Source organism: Diabrotica undecimpunctata, chromosome 7 (genome assembly GCF_040954645.1).
Source record: "Diabrotica undecimpunctata isolate CICGRU chromosome 7, icDiaUnde3, whole genome shotgun sequence".
Classification (NCBI taxonomy): Eukaryota; Metazoa; Arthropoda; class Insecta; order Coleoptera; family Chrysomelidae; genus Diabrotica; species Diabrotica undecimpunctata.
The window spans coordinates 7,578,053-7,599,758 of NC_092809.1; the positions used below are offsets into that span (position 1 = coordinate 7,578,053).

Here is a 21,706-nt window from a genome sequence, read left to right on the forward strand (position 1 = left end):
TGATGTGGCATTTTGAACGAAAGTAACAAAAGCTCTACCAAAACTAACACAATGTACTTAACGTAGATATGACAGAAGAAATATGTATTCTTGTACACATAAATAACAATTGATAATGACAATAATGACAATGGGTATAAAATATCAAGAAACGTCAAACGGTCAACGCCAACCTTCATTTTAAACTTTTTTAGATTCATTTTTATTTAGTACAGTTGATGCAATGTATTATTATTTGACATAAAATTTTAATCATTTACAATCAACAAAAACTAACACATACAAGAGGTTTGACTTTTTAATAAATTTAATTTATTATTTATCGAAAATAATGCACCAATACGATCTATGAGTAAAAATTTAAAATTGAAAAACAATTGATTCTATCGTAGAGATAATACAAAGTGGCAGTAAAGATGTTAATTTTCTACGCATTAGATTATGTTGTAGGAACTCATTTTAATTAAAATGTTTGAAATTTATAACATTTGTTTAAATTAATACCATATAATTTGATACTTCATTATGGTTGTTCTATTTTTGGTAAGATTTGATCGTTCACTAAAAATTTAATAAAAGTGCGACAACATTGTCGCATATGTCGTTTTCATTGGCTATTTATGTAGTTTGAAAATCACTTATTGCATTTTAAAAAAATATATATACAGGGTGTAATATTTAATACGAATCCCTAAATTAATTTTTCCAAAGCCAGTCCTGGAATTTTTTAGTTTAGCTAATACCAGTCGAATGCTTGATAGTAGTGTACTGTATCATGCAAAAATTTAAAAAATCAAATGAGCCGTATAAACACTACAGTAAAATGAAATAAATGGTCAATTACACAAATCACCCTGTTAATTAATAAAGAAGAGGAGTTGACATTTTTTAGTGGCCACATGATATGCTCCCTGAGGGACTCTACATATGGTAGAAGTATGTAAAGTTCCTCATGACTCACCCTGTATAAGGCAGAGTTTAAGCTAGCAATGTAAACCCCAACTTATATCAACAAGTTCAACTTACTGTTTTACTAACCAGCGATTCTTAAACTTTTTTGGTGGCGGAAGCCTTTAAAAAACAAAATGTTTAATGGAACCCTAATCCTAAAGACCTAAAATAACAGTTGTATTTGTATTGTTTATTAATAATCATAAAAATGGTAGATACGGTTTTTTCTTTGACCTTAAATAACAATTTTTTTTAATATTTCTTGTGTCCTCCTTTCGATGACAGCTTTGATCCTTCTTGGCATGATTTGAATGTTTTTCAGACAGTCTTATTTTATTTTATCGTCTTTGGGCCAGGTGGCAATGAGTCTCTCAATGAGCTGCTGCTTATTTGTGACAATCTCTTTCCAATCCCCCTCTTTATGGGCTTCCATAGATTTTCGATCGAGTTGTATTCTGGGAAATTACCTGACTATTTCAGTACTTTAATTTTCTATTTTTCCAGGTACGATGTTACTGTTTTTGCCTTATGGCGCGGTGCTGAATTGTGCATAAAGGTAAAATCTTGCGATTCGTCAAACCAGTCTTTAATTTGTGGCATAAGTGTTTTCCAGAACTTCAATATACTGATGTTCGTTCATCATTTCCTTCACAACGTACAAGCCGCCCTGTGCCCTTGCTACTGATCACAGAGCAAACCATGATCTCGAGAGGATACTTTATTCACGGCACTATGCAATCCTTGTGATATTTTTCTCCCACCCGTCTTCAGATGAAGATCGACTTGTACATCAGTATCCACTGTACACTAATCGGAGAAAGAAACTTGTGAATAAAAAAAAGATATTTTTTTTAAATAAAAACAGTGGTTATAGCGATTTAAACTTTAGTAATGATGTAGTTAGTGCCTTATTCCAATCCTCAATTGTGCAATTTTGGTGTTCTTTGGCCCATTGCAGTCTATTTTTTATCATTGCGACGGTCCACTTTCGTTTTTGGCAGGGCTACATGATTTAAAACCTTGCTCAGCAAACTTTCTGCAAACTGTCATGTCAAAAATTGGCATCCCAGCGTTACAAGTCCCGTGAAGATTTTTTATTGTTTTTTCTGTTGTTTACGAAGATATCGCTAATTTTTTTCTCGTCTGTGAGTATAGTGCACGCTTTCGACATGAGTGTCGTCTTCTTCCCGGTCCCCTCCTACTGTCGATTCTTCCTTGGACTATTAACTGTAGCAGCCGGTACTTAGTATGCCTCATGACATGTCCGAAGTACTCAAGCTTCCGTTTCTTTACGGTGAAGATTATTTCTTTGCTTTTGCCTATTCTCTGCATTACTTCCACGTTAGTGATGTGGTCTGTCCAAGATATCCGAAGAATACGGCGATATATCCACAGCTCAAAGGATTCTAGTTTCTTCAGGGTGGCTTCCGTTGTGGTCCATGCCTCTGCTCCATAGAACAAGACCGGGAAGACATAACACTTGACCAGTCTTAATTTTAGTTCCATTGAGATTTTGCTTGTGAACCACTTTTTCATATTGTTGAACGCGTTTCGCGCTTTTTCAATTCGTGATCTTATTTCTGTTGACTGGTCCCATTTTGTGTTGACTGTGGTTCCAAGGTATGTGTATGTCTCCACTTGTTCTATTTTTCGGTTGTTTAATGTCAATTGCATCGGAGGTTGTTGTGTTCTGCTGATGAGCATGCATTTAGGTTTGGTTGTATTGAGTTCTAAACCATATTCTTGACTTGCTGTGTGTATGCTTTGCATGAGTCTTTGAAGCTCGTTACAGTCATTTGCGATAATAACTGTGTCGTCAGCATATCTAATATTTAACCTCTAACTTTCGTTTACCATTCTATAATATAAGTAAGTTAATATGCTAATGTAGTGAAACAAAATGCTTTTTATTATAACTTCAATTACCAACAAAGGCCATAAGGCATATCTCACCATAAGCAACTTAACTGTTAACACATGGCGATCGTACGAACAAAAGGTACAACCTTCTGATCCGCAGAGTGAAGAAAAAAATTAAAATGTTAACGAAAAGCTGGGAATGGAGACGTAAAAATGGGGTGTCCGCACATTAGAAGTAGAAAGGCAAATGTATGGAGAAACCTGCAACTAATAACGGAGTATTCAAAACTACTGTGAGACCTCTTAAATGAACAATTCAAATACACAAAGGTTTTTCCAATATCTGGGCCACATAATGAGAGGAGAAAAGTACGCTCTGCTTAGACTCATAATCCAAGGAAAAATCTCGGGAAAGAGAAATGTGGGATGTAGGATAATTTCCTGGTTGCGAAATTTAAGGGAGTGGTATGGGTGCAGTTCAATACAGTTGTTCAGAGCTGCAGCCAACAAAGTAAAGATTGCTGTGATGGTAGCCAACCTCCAATAGGAGACGACTCCAAAAAGAAGAAAGGTTTTGGAGCCCTAGTGAATGCAGTTCACACTAAAATTACAAAAAAAGTGCACAAATAAAAAAGAGGGATAAAGAAACACCATCGGACTAAAAGTCGAAAATTATACTGAAAATACTGAAGAAAAACAAAAAATATTGAAGAAAATACCGAAAAAAAAAATTGCAGAAAATAAATTTCAGAATAAACTGATATAGAACGTGATGATAATAAGAAAAATACAGTATAAGTAATAATTTCTAAATAAGAAAAAAAAATTTTAATTTTTTTCTCTTGTTCTTAGTAGTTTATCAGACTTAAAATTGCTAAAAAATATCCTAATTTTCAAATAAGAAAATATTGGGGAGTAAAATGTAAAATTTGATTAACTAAAATAATAATCTATTAGCACATCCACCCTTAATCCCACACGCCACCTGAATATGATTAGAAAGGCCTCATTAGTAAACATAATCCAGCGTGATTTCGCATCAGAAAGAAAATTAGACGTATTACTTTCCCTTACACCCCACTCGTTTCATCTCACTGGATTAACATTCCGATCTCATTATGAGGAGTGCTCAGAATTTGTTTCCTGAGAGCAACTGCGCGGAACTCATTATTAAAATTTTCTGTCGACAATTTCGTCCCGCAGTCTCATTAGGAAATACTTTTAGTTCGGATATCGACAAAAAATTTATTTCCCGGAGAACAGAGTCGTTGATGTTGATCATGTTGATTGTTAAGGTATCACGGAAATGTTTCCTTATAATACAGGACACTGCAAATGTTTATTTTAATTAATTAAAGGGGAGAAAACGACATTATATATATATATATATATATATATATATATATATATATATATATATATATATATATATATATATATATGTGTGTGTATATATAATCTGCTTATATTAATTACAATAAATTTACATGATATTTTTTATAATTGATGATAATTCTAATTTAAACTTTTGTTCTAGGTAAATGTGGCAACGATCCCAACATTACCATCAGCAACAATGTCGAGGCCGTACAATGTCGGACCAATCTCAGCAGTGCCAAAACCATCACAACAACGACGTCGTCGGTGGTACCATTCGGAAACTGTCTCTAAATCAAAGACGTTGCCATCCCACTTACCCCTCTCACCCCCATTTACAATTTCCGCCCCCACCTAAGTTTCCGCCAGCTTCTTATCAGCACTCAAGTCAATTATCCGACTCCTCTCCTTCAACTTCCGCAATGGCTGAGGATTTTTTGGCCATACCGGGCCCGTCTAGTCAACCTGACCCTCCATGGCCCAGTATGGATTACAGCTATGCCTACTATGAACCAGGACCACCCACGAGGCATACTAATGTGCCCAGCAAGTATCCTGGAGCTTATCGAGAGGGGACCTATAGGAGCAATCATACCTATCTTACCAGGTAAGTCAACTTTTATCGTTAACTTAGTGAACATTATTTAAACTATGGAGTCAAAACAAATACAAGTTTACTTTAGTAAAGTAGTACCTAGAGTTACAAAATGTACAGATGTGGCGCCAGAAGTTTTAATTAAAAGTAATAGCTTATGGGATAAACTTATTAATTGGATGTGTTTCCCTACTGATTGGTTTTAACTTTGTTAAAACATTGTCACTAAGCAGCAAAATAGCTTCAGCGTGTTGTCTTGTTAGTACCATGCTACACTGATCAGTCATTGCTCTACACTGTCGGCGTGGAAAACTAGCGGTTGTAATGGCGAATATCCTACCTGGTGCTCGGAGTCAGACAGTCTGAGTCAGAGAATCTGAATCTGACTACCAGCTTTTACCAGCGTTCATCTTGGACGTGCCCTTAGTCGATTTTTTCGCATCTTGTAATTTTGCGCCAAAGGGTCTCCTTGGCGAACACCTTTTCTCACTTCGAATTCTTCTGAGACTGTACCGTTGTATTTCACAGCACAAATGGTTTGTCTAATTGTCATTTTTACCAATCTTACTATTTTTTCTGGTACTTGGAATTCTTTTAGCGTTTCTATTAATTTGTTTCTGTTTATTGTATCGTAGGCGGCTTTGTAATCAATGAAAAGTACTTGTGCTGAACAGTTGTATTCATAGCAATTTTTCATAACATGTTTATATAATTTTCTTCAGTAGTCACTCCGTCATTTAGCATCTCTTCGAAATATTCTTTCCACCTTTCACATATTTGGTCTTCGTCCACTATCAGGTTTCCTTGCTTATTTTTTACATTCATCGTTTTTTCCTGATACCCAGTTTTAATGTATTTTACCTCTTTGTAAAAATTTTTTATTTCATTTTTCTTCTTTACTTTTTCATCCATATACTTTCGTTTCCGCTCTCTTCGGACTTTTTTACTTTTTTCGTTGTTCGGAATACCTTTCTAGGTGGTCTTGTTTTTGCGATCGTAAACTTTTTATTCTTAAATCTGATTTTTTTTTTACTTTGTTCTACATTCGTATTAATTCATATTAATTCTAACCAAAAAATGATCTGAGTCTACGTCAGCCCCTCTGCACGTTTTCTCATTTGTTATTAAATTGGCGAATTTCTCTTGTATTAAGATGTGGCCTATTTGATTAGTTGCATTTGATCCCGGAATTTTTCACGTTCCTTTATATAGGTATATTTTTTTCTCCTGAAATGCGTACTCATTATTTTCATCCTGTGTTTAATTGCGAATGTAATCAATCTTTGGCCATTATCATTTGTATTCATATGTTTATTTTCACCCCCTGTTTTGTATAGGTCTTCTGTTCCGACCTTTGATAGAGTCGCCTATAATAATTTTAATATCTTGACTGGGCATTTCTTCAGGCAATGAATTTAATGCTTCATAAAATTCATCTTTCACTTCTTTTCCTTTTTCTTCTTTTGCAGCATGTATATTTATCACACTCATTAATATTAATATTAGTATTCCAGTTACAATAAGCTTGTAACTAAAAAAATTGTCCTAGTGGGAAATCTTTAGAGATTATATATTTGTAAGACTGTCTTAGCCTTTTTCACAACTTTTCTAATAATTTCATTTCAGGTATGGAACAGAAGAAAATATCTACGAAGAGATCAGCGACCTAGCTAAAGCTAGACGCCGCAAAGCGCACCAGGACTCTATAATGTCCCTAAACCAAAGCCTAGTCGAGGAGGAAGTCCGACGAGTCCAACACGGTCACAGAAGAGTCCTCGGCGAACTGAATCTCTCGGTGGAAGCCATGTTGATGCCTTCCAACTCTCAAGAAGGTAGCGACGATACCGACAGGGAGAACGAAATGGACGATCAATTAGCTGATCTTCTTACGGTCGGCCCTACAGACGAACTGCTTAGTCCCGCACCCTTAGTGGACCTGGATAGTGGTTTTAGTGGTAGTTCTAGTGGTGCTAGTTACAGAAGTGCGGCCGGTAGTTTGAGACGCGGGCCTGAAAGGGCCAAAAGTGCTGCTTCTTATGTACCGAGAAGTTCGACACCTGCAGAGCCAGCTAGTAAAGGATTCTGGGGAAAGAAAGCGTGGAAAAAGATCGCTGCTTTTCCAAGTAACATTAGTCTCAATAAAAGCAAAGGTAAGTCTTATTGGTACTATATGTCTGTATGATAATTTATAGAAATGTGATATACAAATATAAGCGTACAATTATAAAAATACTTATGTGAATAAAGTACAATAATTAAAACACATCAAAAACAATATAAAAAAATAGGTAGAAAAAATACAAAATACAATGCAATACAAAAAATGTCGATAAGTTAATTAATATATAGAAAGAAATTTTAATCACATGCTTTAACTAATCATTCTAATACTGCCCTTAAAATTTGATTCAACATACAATTAAAATATCATAATTACTATGACCTCAGAGAGAATTCCTGCCTCATATCACGTAGCACATTGCAATGACAGGATGTTTATGGCAGTCTCTTCCATTTCACGTTTTCTGCACCATGGTTCATTCGTCTTACCTTTGGATAGGTGTTTTCTTATGTCCAGTCACCATTTTGGTGAACGTTTTAATCTCTCGTTTGTTGAGGTTGATCAAATTGTCCGGGGGTTTTTATGAATATACTTCATTATTTTGTTTTTGGTCTGGATTTACCCTTAAGTGGCTTATGATTCCTTATCAGCTACTTCTGAAACTCGTTACAAAAGTTTCTCTCAAGCCTGGTTTTGCCAACAAATTTGCTCGTTCAATTCCATGCACCCTTTCTTGATCGGGTACCGGTACCCATATTAAGGACACTGACTGCCTTTTGCCAGGTCTTTGAGGAGTATAGTTCGTCCCAAACCCTTCTTTCAGTGCGTCATAGTTGATCGAATTCTCTCTAACACATTAAGCTAGAAGTGACAGAAAAAAACGTGAGTCTGTGATTATTATACATAGAACTTAGAAAATTATTTATCCTAAAGCTAATTCTACTTACGGATGTATAATTGGTTGGAGTTTAGAATACGCTAAATAGATACCCAATCAATGATGCGCATAAATATAATTTGACGCAGAAGGTCTCGATCTTGACAGTACTCTCACAACGTCAACTGATAAAATAATTGTCATTCCAGGTTAGTATTATCAGACATTTTACAGTGAAAATTTAATTTTGTATTGTCATAAAAATATTTTAAACATGCCGAGATACATCGAGAAAGAACAAAGACTAATATTAAAATTATTAAATTATTTTCAATTAGAAAAAGAGGGATTACGATCCTGCAACTGTCAAATTTAACTAAAATGACATGCAATAATTCTCGACATTCTTAAAATCCTATATTATGTCAAAATTAGTGACGTACTGAAAGAAGGGTTTGGAACAGACTGTATGCAGTTCTTCATCAGTTTTGATTTGGTGAGTTCTTCACGGTTAGAATAGTCGCTTGGCTATATGTATAAGTGTTAATTCTGGTTTCTTTGGGGTTTCCATCCATGATTTCATCAATGCAGGACACCAACGTACAAAGTTCAACCTGGACCATAGTAGCATATTGATCTAGACCCTAGGCTGTAAAATTTGTTATAATTACATGTAAGCTCAGACTCCTAATCCAGTACCATGGGCAGTTTTAGATCCATCAGTGAACTACATCAATATTTGTTACTTTTTGTTTTGTAGATGGTATAATTGTGTTAATGTTCTTAGTGAAGATTAGTTCTGGTGTCATTATATCTGAGTTTATTTGATAGATGGATTCCTCAAGTATAGTTCCAGTAGTATTTGTGTGTATCTTCAATACGTAATTCGGCCTCCAAGTATTGCTTTTCCTGTAAAGATGCTATTCCTGTACTATGCAAGGCTCCTGTCATATTTAGAAGCGTTTTTTTGTTGTAGGATGGTGGGAGGTATGAGAAAGTACTGAAACATATGTAACTGTCGGTCTGATCCGCAACAATACTGGAAAATTTTCTTGTGTTGACTCTTACAATATCGTCTTCGGAACCCCGGACTCACATTCATTGGCTGCTCCACGAATCAGTCCACGAATCAGGTCATCAACGACTATATTCTATAATGTTGGTGACAATACACACCCTTGAAGACTCCCCTTAGTTGCCCTCAGGTTTATGGCATTTTCATGCGTATCTGTGGATATAATTCTACTCTGAAGTATCTGAATAATTCACTGTCATAGAGGTATTATCAAATGCATCCTTGACGTCTAAGAATTCATCAAGAGCATATAAACTCGTTTCGAGTTCTGACAACAGATTCTACTGGGCGGCTTCACCTGATTTCCCTGCTTGATACGTCCATTGATCTGGTGCAATAGGTTTGTATTAAGATTGTTTTTCTTTATGTATTCATTCAAGATTTTTTCCATAGTTTTCAACATTTATGAAGTCAGATGTGTTGGCCTGTATGACTTTGCTAAGGTGTAATTTGTTTTTCCTGATTTACGAATAAACGCCGCCTTCGCTCTGTTCCAAGTTTTATTAATGAATTTCAGAGCATGGCTATCTTTAAATATTTGGATCAGGGGGACACATAATTATTTCTACTTCCTCTTGGAGTAGCCTGGGAAATATACCATCGGATTCTGCAGTTTTGTATGGTTCAAAAGTTCCAATACCCCATTTGACCTTGTAAGAACCAAAGATCTCTTCAGAGGTCTGGACGTATTCCGTTATACTCAAATATATCTGAACGTAAACTAATAAATATAGCATTAGTTCAACAGTTTTTATTAGTTTACGTCTTGTTTAATAAAATTAATTCATTAAAGCTTGTTAAATTTGATAGGCTTATGGACGTTTTTTATTACTGGTATCTTGTGTATATTGAAATAGTTAATGTATCTTCTATTCTTTCCATATTGATTACTATCAGTAATTACATATACATGAACATACAACATGTATTAAACAGTATAATACCTAGTTCCAGACACCGCATCATTATTTCAATGATTATTCTTTTATTTACTTTTTACAAATTGAATCGAGTCCAAAGCTACACACAAAGTGATCGATCCGCGATCAGCATCGGGGTGTATTTCAATTTTGCTGGCAGCAATTAAGAATTCAAGATAAAATTAATAGCGTATATCTCTAATGATTCCGGCTAGAACGGAAAAAGTTAAGTGTTTGTTGAAATTTATATTCTTGAGGTTTTCGCTTTGAGTATCGTCGATTTATAAAGTAAGAAGAGTCAGTCTATGATGGAGAGTTAATCAGCGAATGATTGCCAGAGGCGTGCAGATCTGTTCAGGAAACTGGCAACACTGGTGCGATTAAATGCAATCTGATTTGACCGATGTTATTTTAGCTCGTTCATGCCCAGAACTATTTATGCTTTTTTTTTTAATTTCTGAAAAATTTATGCTCTAAAAATCACAAGTACCCAAAGTACAGTCAGTACCCAAAAAACAGTCGAGGAATGTATTAAGAACAACAAACAGGTATCCTACTTTCTTTACTTCAGAACTTATATCGAAGATTAAACGTAAGAATCGTCTTCATAAGCAGGGAAATAAATCTGCTTTAGAGAGGCGAAACAGCTTGTAGAAAAGCATATAGGTGTCACAATGAAAATGTTGAGAATAATGTACAAACTGACCCTAGTAGTTTTTGGTCCTTTATAAAATCCCGTGGTGTAAGTAATACAATTCCAACAGAGGTCTCTTATAGAGGTATGGACATAAGTGGCTGTCAGGATATTGCCAATGTTTTTGCAGAATACTTTGGCGCTGTATTTCAAAGATCAAATAGTATCAATTGTACACTGAATCAGGGGGGTTTTTACTTTTTTAAAAATAACAGTTGAGAATGTTCTCCAAAGCATTAAAAGATTAAAACCAAAAAAAGCCACATGTAATGACAATATACCAGCATACATTTTTAAAGGTTGTGCAGAGGCTCTTTCTATCCCTCTCACACTAATTTTTAATTTGTCCCTTCAACAAAGTAAATTTCCAGATAGCTTAAAGCATGCAGTTAAACCACCTATATTTAAAAATGGTAATGCTGGTATCGTTGAGAACTATAGGCCTATATCTGTCATCAATTCAATTGCTAAGATATTCGAGAATGTGCTTTATAACAATATTTTGAATTACTTTGGAGATAGGTTCTGTCCAGAACAACATGGTTTTTTACCAGGGTTGTTCACTGTGTTAAATTTGTGCGTTTTTACAGTAGGGGCCATAAATAATAAAACTCCGCTGGATGTCATTTTTACCAACTGTACCTTTTGATAACATTGATCACTCTATACTTATTGAAAAGCTAAGCAAATTTGATTTTGACTCAGAAGAATGTATGTTTATGGGGTCATATCTTGTTATTGTTTATGAGGTCAAGTTAAAGTGGGGAACAGTTTATCTAAGCCATTTATGTCGACATCAGGTGTACCACAAGGTAGCAACTTGGGTCCACCTGCCGTTCATCATGGTCAAAATTCGTAGTGAATTCAGTTTCTGATACTCCAAAAAGAGTATATGGAATGCATATTTTAGGTTCCCTTGCCGAGTAATTCATCAAGCTGTTTGCTTTGCAAGTTGTAGAAAGCACCGTGGTAAAAATTTGAATTCGGTTTCGCCAGGTAGGAAATCGTATGACTTCTCTTGTTGTTATTAGATGGCGTTGTTACGTCTGTAAATAGTTATTTCGATAATTATTGGCCTACGACGGGATAGATTTTGTTTCGATTCAGAGCAGTGGCATATACCGCTCTGATGAGACCTAAAGAGGTCGAAATATGTATAAGCGGCCTGTATCGAAACAAAAATCTAATACCGTCATTAAGTTTTATGAATTAATTAATTCTAAATAAAAGTGGCTTTAACAGTTAACCACTAATGTCAAAATTGATCCGAATTATCCTCAAGACCTATACACAATGCAAAAGATAGATAACTATAGACCTATAACTATAATACCAATAATAGGTAGCATTTTTGAAATCTTAATTAAAGACCGTATAACAAATTATTTGTAATACGGTCTTATTATATGAAACAGTTTATTTGATTGATTAAAACTTATTGGGGAAGACTTCCACTATTTCTCACCTCCGCCATTGTGTATAAAATCAATTCCCACATTACTCTGTCCAGCCATGCCGATACTATTTTATTTTATCACGTCACTAATTCTCTTATAAATCTTCCAGAAGAAGTGCTGATACTGGAGTCATACATCCATTTCAGTCGATGCAAGACGTTCTTATCACTGCTGTTATTTCTTTTTATTCACAGTAAACTGGCTGCTTACGTTAGCGAAACATTCATTAATCTTGCTCGGGATTGATATTAGCTGAATGGTTCGTTTCGAATAGAAATTTGCTTTACAACCGAAATTCATAAGTGTTATAATGAATAGTTATTTGGGGAAGAGACAGTTAAGAAAGATTATTTTACAGTGTGAATAAGGATATACCTTAGAGGATTCATGCTATCATTTTCAAAAGGACAGAGTATAAAAATATTAACCTAAATTACTCGCACATCAAGTTATAACACAAGTACACGCTTGGCGTACTTTATACACAGGAGACACTTGTCTTAAAAACAGCAGTTTTGTTTATTTTTTTTTTAATACACTTAGTTGTTTGTTATAAACCTTATTTATTAACATATTAATAAGATTGAACATTTTGAGTACGTCAGATAGAATGAAATTGATATCAACAAATTGTTTGAAACCAAAGAGACATTACTAACACTAAAATATAAAAAATAACAGTCAAAGTGATTAAATATTTATTGCAAATCCTATAAGCTGTCATCTTTATTTTGACATTGTGTGTACCAACAACAATAGTTGCAAGTAACAACAGCAACAGAATGATCCTTGCAGACTGATCTGAGACAAATGATGCGTGTTATCGTTGTAGTTCGGTTTTCCTGTCTACCACAAGAAAACACCTCCCTCGTATGTCGTCGCAGCAAGAGGGTGTCTATGGTGTTAAACACTTTGCTGTACGCTCTACTTAGGGGCTCCAGATATAATGTATGAAATACCCCTAAGCATTTATCCATATTAACTTCTGGATGTATGGTATTTTACCAAGTCTTGATAAACACTTGGTGTGAATTTTCTTATATGAGCTATCAGTAGGATCATCGTTGAAAATAAAACAACTTTTTGGAGCAGGAAGAAGACTACCTACAGAGTCTTAAGGTTTGCGTTGGCAAAAATGGAGTAGAGCCCCGACCGGCGACCTCCTAGAGCAGACGTGCTCTAGGTAATGCCGTGGTCTATCGACTGATGCCAAGATATTATATAATAAAAAATAAAAACGTTTATTGCCTAATAAAACTTAACATGTCATTGAGTATATCATTCATTATAGTTTTCTTTCAGCGTCCCGCACTTGCACCGCCAGCTTCTTGATTATTCGTCCTCTCGGCATCCTGGACCTCTTTGTGTGGATTTATCCTCGTCTTCTTCTGTAGGTACTAATTTACGGCACCGTACCTACTTCCCTGCTTGGCTGTTTTCCGGCAACCATCCGGCTAGGCCCTGATCAGGTGGTCGATCAGTTTATGGGTAGTTCTATGCATCCTCTGGTTCTTGTTATTCTCGAGGATGCCCCTGGTCTTAAGGAGTCTTCTTGTAGCCTGGTGGAAGAAATAACTGGTCCTTTTTTCGGCCACCTCCCTTAGTGGTGTATACTGGAGCCTTTCTCTGATGGTTGCGTTCGTGATTTTGTCTTCCCATGATGTTTCCGTGGCTTCTAATCTTCTCCAGTGTGTTTCTGCAATGAAACTCCACACTGGAACTGCGTACAGCATCACCGATCTAACATAGGCCTGGTACAACTGGATTTTCTTGGCCTTGGACAGCGGGGTGGTCCTAAAAATGAAAGGAAGAATTAGTCTTTTAGCTGCATTAGCTTTTACCTTAGTTTTTTGTATATGCATCCGGAAGTTGAGTCTTCTGTCGAGGTGGACTCCTAAGTATTTGACTGAGTCTTCTTCCTGGATCCTGTTGCCTCCTATCCTGATTTGGTTTCGTGTTGGTCTCGAACTCTGGCTGAAGACTATGAACTGCGTCTTTTGGGTGTTGATTTTTATCTTCCATTTTTCGGTGTACCTCGTGATTTTTTCTAAGTGATTTTCCATATTCCTGATGATTCTTTCTTCGTCTTTTCCGGATGCATACACTGCTGTATCGTCTGCATAAAGAGCTGTTGAAGTTCTTGGATCTGTAGGTAGGTCTGAAACAAAAATGTTATACAAAATTGGAGATAAAATGCTGCCCTGAGGCATTCCTTCCTGAATATCTTGAATTGCTGACATCTTTTGGTCCGCTGAAACTTGGAATGTTCTGTTGGACAGGTAAGTGTCACAGATGTTGATGAGGTAGTGGGGAAGTCTAGCCTTGTCTATCTATATTGTCTAGCCTATAGGGGCAAGTTTGTCAGTAGCTTTTCTTTGATCTCTTGTATCTGTATTGTCGAACGTAAGAGCACATAAGAGAAATAAAAATCGGTTGCAGCTCATGCAAGCTATGAAAATTTCTGAGCCCGTTCCATCAGTTGTCCACAATTCCGAAAAATGTGTGTGACATTGTTTTTCAGCCCAGTTAAAAAAAAAAGTTCTATCGTTACCATAATTTCAGATATGGTTGTATTTCTGGTGTCTCTTTCGCGATCACATAGCGAGACTGAAAGACACAAGATGGACCCGAAAACTAATTGACTGGCGCCCAAGAGAAGACAAACGGAGCAGAGGACGACCACCAACACGCTGGGGTCCAGGAAGTACTTTTACAATACTCGTTGTCTTAGTCTTAATAAACTTACTTTTCAAAGAATACTTATACTATATTGTTCCATCCTTGTCTTTATAGAAGTCTTCTGAACTTAGTTCATTTTCATTTTCGCTAGAAGTTTTACTTGAATATCCATTCGAATCAGATTTGGATTCTTAGTTAAAAATAACTTTTTCTTCGTCTTCTTCTCGAAATAATGCATCAGCGAATGCTTGGAGTTCTTTATCAGTAAGTCGATTGGGATTTGTAACTGGAATCTGTTCCCTGAAAAATAAAATTACTAATAAAAATTTTTACCTACATGAGAAAAAGCATTGTTTATAAAGAAAAATATATTTTGTGCCCCAATGACTAAAACACTATGCAAATAAATTTTAAAATATATTTGGAGTAGAATTATTATATCTGGCGTACAAAATACGCCAGCGCGTGTAAAGGTTAAATGTGGTGTAAATTTGAAAAAAATGGCGCCACTTGATACCAAATTGGTTTCGGGGTTGACATTTGCCATTCATGACATGACGTCTGTCAAAATTTTAAGTTTTAAAAACAATTTTGGTTTTTACAGCCGTCAAAAGCAAGCAAATTTTGTGTTTTCGGAGAAATGGAAAAAGTCGAGTATCGTTCGGTGATCAAGTTCCTCCACAAAAAGGGCAAAACGAATGTGCAAATCAAAGCCGACCTGGACGAAGTTTATGGTGAGGTTGCACCTTCACCACGCCGGAAATGATCAACAAAGTCCATGACATGATTATGGCAGATCGTCGAATTAAGCTCCTCGAGTTAATAGAGGTCCTAAACATTTCCTACGAACGTGTACACAACATCATTCACCATCATTTGGACATGAAAAAGCTATCCGCGCGATGGGTGCCGCGTTTGCTGACAATCGATCAAATGCAAAAACGTGTGACCACTTCTGAGACGCTTTTGGCGATTATATGGCGCGATCCGAAGGATTTTTTTCGCCGATTTATTATCGTTGATGAAACCTGGGTACATTATTACACACCGGAAACCAAAGAACAGTCAAAACAGTGGCGCAAACGCGGCGAAGAGCCACCGAAGAAGGCAAAGAGTGCACATCCGGCCGGCAAAGTGATGGCGACTGTTTTCTGGGATGCGAAGGGCATCATCAACATCGACTACTTGGTAAAAGGAAAAACAATCAATGGTGAGTACTACGCAGCATTATTGGATCGATTCGATGCCGAATTGCGTCGAAAACGGCCCGGTTTGGAACGCACAAAAGTGCTCTTTCACCAAGACAATGCACCGGCTCACCGATCGGCCGCCGCCATGGCAAAATTACACGAATTGGGCCATGAATTGGTTGAACACCCACTGTATTCCCCAGATCTTGCCGCCAACGATTTTTTCCTGTTTCCAAACCTAAAAAAATGGCTCGGAGGACGCCGTTTCGCAACAAATGATGAAGTCGTCGCTGAAACTTTGGCCTATTTTGAAGAGCTCGAGAAAAATTACTATTCGGATGGGATAAAAAAATTGGAACATCGTCTTACTGAGTGTATCGAGCTAAAAGGAGACTACATTGAGAAATAAATCGATTTAATTCCAAAAAACTTGTTTTTTCTATCAAAAGCTAGTTTTATATCAATCCACCCTCGTATATATACAGAATATAGGCTAAATTAAGTATAAGTGTTCATTGTAATAAAAGTTTCTTAAACAGGGCAAAAGTTTCTATATAAAATAGTTAGCTAATCACCAACCCTGAAGCTTAGTATTTTAAACACCAGTTCTTACTTGAACGTGTTAAATAGAGACAACGAAAGACCCTATTGGGTACTTCGGATTTCCACAATTCAATCCCATTTGATTTTGCAATCGATTTGCCCCCATAATATGCACATTATGGGGGCAAATCGATCATAAACGGTCAATTGAACCAATTTTTATATTAGTATATATATGCTGGAATTAATTTATGGGTTATAAATTAAACCCGATGTCAAATATGAAATTGTGTACTTTATTATGTATTATATCACTTGTCTTGTGAACGTAAACATTCACAGTTCCAATTTTGTTGTTATTTGATGTAGAATACTCTATAGTTTGAATTGTTTTCATCCATTGTACGCGTTTTCTTAACCAAATCCTTAATTTCGTGCCTGGGACAGTAAAACAATATTTGTCTTCCGTTTACCAAAGTATTCATTTTGTATCAGCTTCTCCCCTGAGATCTGATATCTAAAAGGCATAGTTCCTTTTCCCGTGCGATAAGTCGGCAATTCAGTTCAACATCGAGTAAACCCGAACCGGAGCCGGTAAAGGCAAACACTCGTTTCGACCGCAATCTATCGTTTTGTTTATGAGCCTTGCTCGCGCTTATTATCTTAATCTTCAGAAAGTTCAACTGAGAGCTAAGTGTTGTTCGTGGGAATTGGAACTATCGACAGCGAATTCCAATCGTTGGGTCTTTTTTGCTAACCATATTAGCACACTGCTCTCTTTCTCTACAAATAAATCATTTTGTATTATAAGTCCATTTAAGCGTAGCTAGAGGAATATTTTGGATGCATGTAAGGAGCTGTTATCAAAGATGGTAAAACAAGAAAGTAGAAAGGTATTTTACGTAATATTATATACGCGATGTAGTAATTCTTGTTGCGTAATTTGTATCCAAATAGTACAAAATGTTTAATGTAATTATAAATTAAAGATTGTTGTTGGAGGACTAAATTCAGCTTTTATAAATATTATATCCATAAAAGTATTAAATACTCACGAACTTCTTTCATTGCAGCTGTATGTGTATATTTTTATTTTTACCAATAATTGTGCAAGCTGTCACAGAAACTAAAAGCTGATTATGTGACGTGCTGACACACTAATAGCGTTATTTTTATTTATAAATAAAGAGACTTACAAAGGTTCATTGTTCACAAAACGTTTGTTTATGATTAAGCTTATTATTTATTAATCTTATAAAAATATTAATGAATGGATTAAATTGAGATAATTAAAGAATGGAGACGGAGAGTGAAGTTGTCTTATGATGTAACGGATTAATTAAATAAATTTCATATTTTATCTGCATTCCACAATTAATGATAATATTATCTATTATGACACACATAACTGAAGATGTGTTTTTGTAAGTCCTTAATGAGAGAGTTGATGGCAATATTATAATATAGCATCGAGAAAAGGAGTACGACCGTCAATCCAATATAAACTAAGGAACACTCGAAGAGTGGTGGGTTTTTCGGTCAAAGCGGAGAAATAAAAGACAAAGAAGGTGGCTACTTCATCTATTTATTGAAGGCGTTTCGCTTCTTAATCAAGAAGCATCATCAGTTCATCTAAAAAGAACAATATGAAAAACCAAACATCCATGGAAAAGTTATTATAAGTGGGTTACCTTAAAAAGATATGTAGCAGTCAAAGATATAAAATGTGTAAAGAAGCTTATGATAATGGACGTTAAATATTATGTTGTATAGACAATTAATTGAACTGAATACAGTTTACAAATTAACTTTGGCTCTGCCAAAGGCTCTAACAGCTTTTGGCAGGCCTCGGAATTGATCCGGAGTTACAAATTACAAAGATATTTCAGCCTCAGAGGCAGGAGTTCTACTTCTACTATGTTCTGCACTGACTACCAGTGGATTTTCTGCACTGAAGATTTGCCCATCTGGAGAATTCCCATCATTTTCAGTAATGGGCCTGTTAGTAACTTCCTTTGGCAAGAAGTCTATGTCGGTAAAAACATTTCTATCGCACAGGAAGATGCCGGTCTTCTTAAAGGCACTAGAAATATTTGACGGAGTCATTGCAGTCATATATGACTTTTATTCTCTATAAAATGATATGTGTTCGTTGGAAAATTAAATAACGTAACTCTGAATGAAATGCACAAATTTATTTAGATGTTAACAGTTTACGGTATAAAACTATACTAACTTAAGAATTACAAACTATCCTAAAAACCTCTCATAGTTCTTGATAATATCGTAAACACCTCGAGATACTTAGCGTGGATGTTTATCATCTTCTAAGTAGTCTGAATATTGAGATAAAACACACACACACACACACACACACACACACACAGTGGCGTGCTCGCCATAACACCTCCCTCCTGAAGACAGAAGCTGGGGTGTCCAAGAAGGGCTTCTTTTGCAGCTTTGAAGTTTTGACTTGTAGTGAAGAGCCTCTCATACTCCGTACAGGGCAGGTAGGTCCACATGGAACAAAAAAACCAACCGGCAATAACTTATTCTACTTTTGTTGTTACGAGAAAGCCGTAGATGAAGTGTACCACAAGGTAATCGAATTATATATTGCAGTCATTATTGATTAAAATTCCTTTATAATGTGGATAATTAAAGCTCATATCTACTACTTGTCGTGTTACACTTCAACTTCGTTTAGTTAATCGCATCATAAAATGGTTTTACATTATTAAAATGAAATTTTCGAAATGATATACATTTCTGTCATTCTCATCGTATAGATATAAAATATTCTTATTGTTAACGTCTAAGATTTGCTCATTAGAATAGGAGAAATTATTTAAATTTACCTAAGTTAGTTTTAATATTCTCAAATTCGGTATATTCATTTTGTTTTTGATGGACATGGTTTAATCGAATTCTTGGCAGAGCTTCTAATTTTAGTTTACTTACAATAGTATCGATTTTTTTAGTTACGTCAATAACATTATTACTTAGGACTTGATGTTCGTGTATATTATTTACACTAAGTATATTATGTTCCTGATCAGATTGAAACAATGGGATTTCCTCGCGATTAGCAAATAAAGTATTTAAACCAAAGTCAATAACACATTTATTCTTTTCTAAAAAATCATAACCAAGTATTCCATCAAAAGGAGAATTTATGTCAACTATATAGAATTTTTGAACACCCGAAAATAACTTAAAGTTTACGCTCTTTGTAACTTGAATTGGTTCGTTATTAATACCAAATATTTCAAAATTTTCATGATTAAAGTGATAAGAGTCTAAAATTTTACCTGGTTTCAATATTGATATAGCTGCCCCTGAATCAATTAATAATTTTATATTCAAATTTTTAATATGCGCGTAAAGAAGCGGTTTATTTGCTACTTGGTAAACTGTAACGTTGTCAGCGGCACTTGCTCTAAAGAAATCCTGATCAACTTCGATTTCTATTTCTTTTTCTGCACTATCGTTGTCGCAATAGGTATTATGAACAACATTGTGAGATTGTGGTTTACGATAACATTTTTCTGCTTTATGTCCATATTTATGACAAACAGTGCACTTTGGAATGGTTAATTTAATTGGTGGATTTATCGATTGATTTGTTGAACCGGGATCAGAAAATGTTTTTTGCGTACCTGCAGTACTTGAAAAAATTTCATTGTCATTATTTATAATTAATTTAGAAAAATTGTCATTTGTTTGTTTGAAATATTGTTGGTTTTCATAATCATTTAAAATTTGATTAATTTGAAGTAACGAACTAGGATTTAAAGAGCGAAGCATTTGACACAAAGGTTCTTTTATGCCCGTAATAGCGGTCAGAATTGCAGTCTTACTGTGAAAATTATTTAAACATTTTTTCTCAACATTGTTCAAATTTGAATCGTATTTGATAACTGTATTGATTCTTATTAATTGTTTTTCAATTCTATCAACGAAATTTGTAGGTTTTTCATTAGAACGTTGTTTAAAATGACATAACTCAAAATTTAGACACTGCAAATCCAAATTTTCACCAAACTGAGAAAGGAGAGCATTTTTTATCTCTTGCCATGTCGAAAATTCTTTCGAGCCAATGAAATCAAGAGCTTTTCCCTCTAACCTGCTTTTTACAATAAAAGGAAAAATTTGCAATTCCTCTGGGTCAAATTTTGCAAATATGAAATCAACAGAATCTATAAAATAATGTAATTTTGAAGAGGACCCATTAAAAACATTTATAAGCTTGATAGCTTTGTCACAATTAATATAATTATTAGAAGTGGTAGCGGAAATTATTGGCGTAGTTGCTGTTACGTCGTTAGTTGCCATTGTATTATCAAAAATAAATTAAACAATTAAAAAAAATGCAAATACTAGATATGATAGCTTAAAAGTTTGAAAATTGCGAAACAAAGTAAATAAAAAAAATGAAAACAAATAAAAAATTAATATAATTCGACTAACCTCAAGTATTTCCGTGAGAACGTGGCTTTACACCGGAACTGGTCGAAAACGTTGCAGCGTCTCAGATCAAGTGGATTTACACTGGAACGGGTAGAGAACGGGTGAAGAACGTTGTACCTTCTGGATCAAATGGGTTTACACTGGAACTGGTCGAAATTCTAAACTGTATGTAGTCGGAATGGTAGCCGAGATGTTGCTTCTTCTGTGGAAATGCTTCACCGTTTCCAGGGTCGAGTGGCTTTTCACTAAAGCTGGTTGAGAAGATTTCACGAAGTTGCTAGTTGCGCCTCCCCAGAACTTCCGAATTACTTTGTGGCTTTACACAACAAGTAGCCTTACACTTGGAATTCTTCGAAGTTGCTTACGGGTTCATTCAGTTTTCCTTCCTCGTGGCCTTACACTCGGAACTCAAATACTAAGTCACTAATTCTCCAATTTTCCAATTAACGATAAAAATCGATTAAAAAAAGGCTTTACTTTTTCTAATTGGAAATTCTACTGACTGCGCTACTTTTATTCTCTATAAAATGATATATGTTCGTTGGAGAATTAAATAACGTAACTCTGAATGAAATGCACAAATTTATTTAGATGTTAACAGTTTAGGGTATAAAACTATACTAACTTAAGAATTACAAACTATCCTAAAAACCTCTCATAGTTCTTGATAATATCGTAAACACCTCGAGATACTCAGCGTGGATGTTTATCATCTTCTAAGTAGTCTGAATATTGAGATAAAACACACACACACACACACAGTGGCGTGCTCGCCATAACATATGTGCATCTCCAACGCAAGCAGCTACCTCATAAATCGTTAGAGGTTTTCCTGGATTCCGCATCATCCAACTGTCTACAGCTGCATTGTAAGCAGTTTTGAAATGTTAAATGCAAACTTCTAAAAGTTGCATCTTTCCGGTAGAATGAGGAGGAACTGTTAATATTTTCACATG

The 21,706-nt window shown here is 35.3% G+C and overlaps 1 protein-coding gene across 3 annotated transcripts in view; it reads left to right on the plus strand.

Moving 5' to 3' along the window:
• LOC140444943 (rho guanine nucleotide exchange factor 10) overlaps window positions 1–21,706 on the plus strand; it is an 807,510-nt gene that overhangs the window by 192,240 nt on the left and 593,564 nt on the right. For all 3 annotated transcript variants that reach the window (XM_072536652.1, XM_072536653.1, XM_072536654.1), the window contains exons 2-3: window positions 4,349–4,795; window positions 6,410–6,933. In XM_072536652.1, the coding sequence (XP_072392753.1) occupies window positions 4,353–4,795; window positions 6,410–6,933 (967 nt within the window). In that variant the 5' untranslated portion in view covers window positions 4,349–4,352. The remainder of the gene's footprint in view (window positions 1–4,348; window positions 4,796–6,409; window positions 6,934–21,706) is intronic.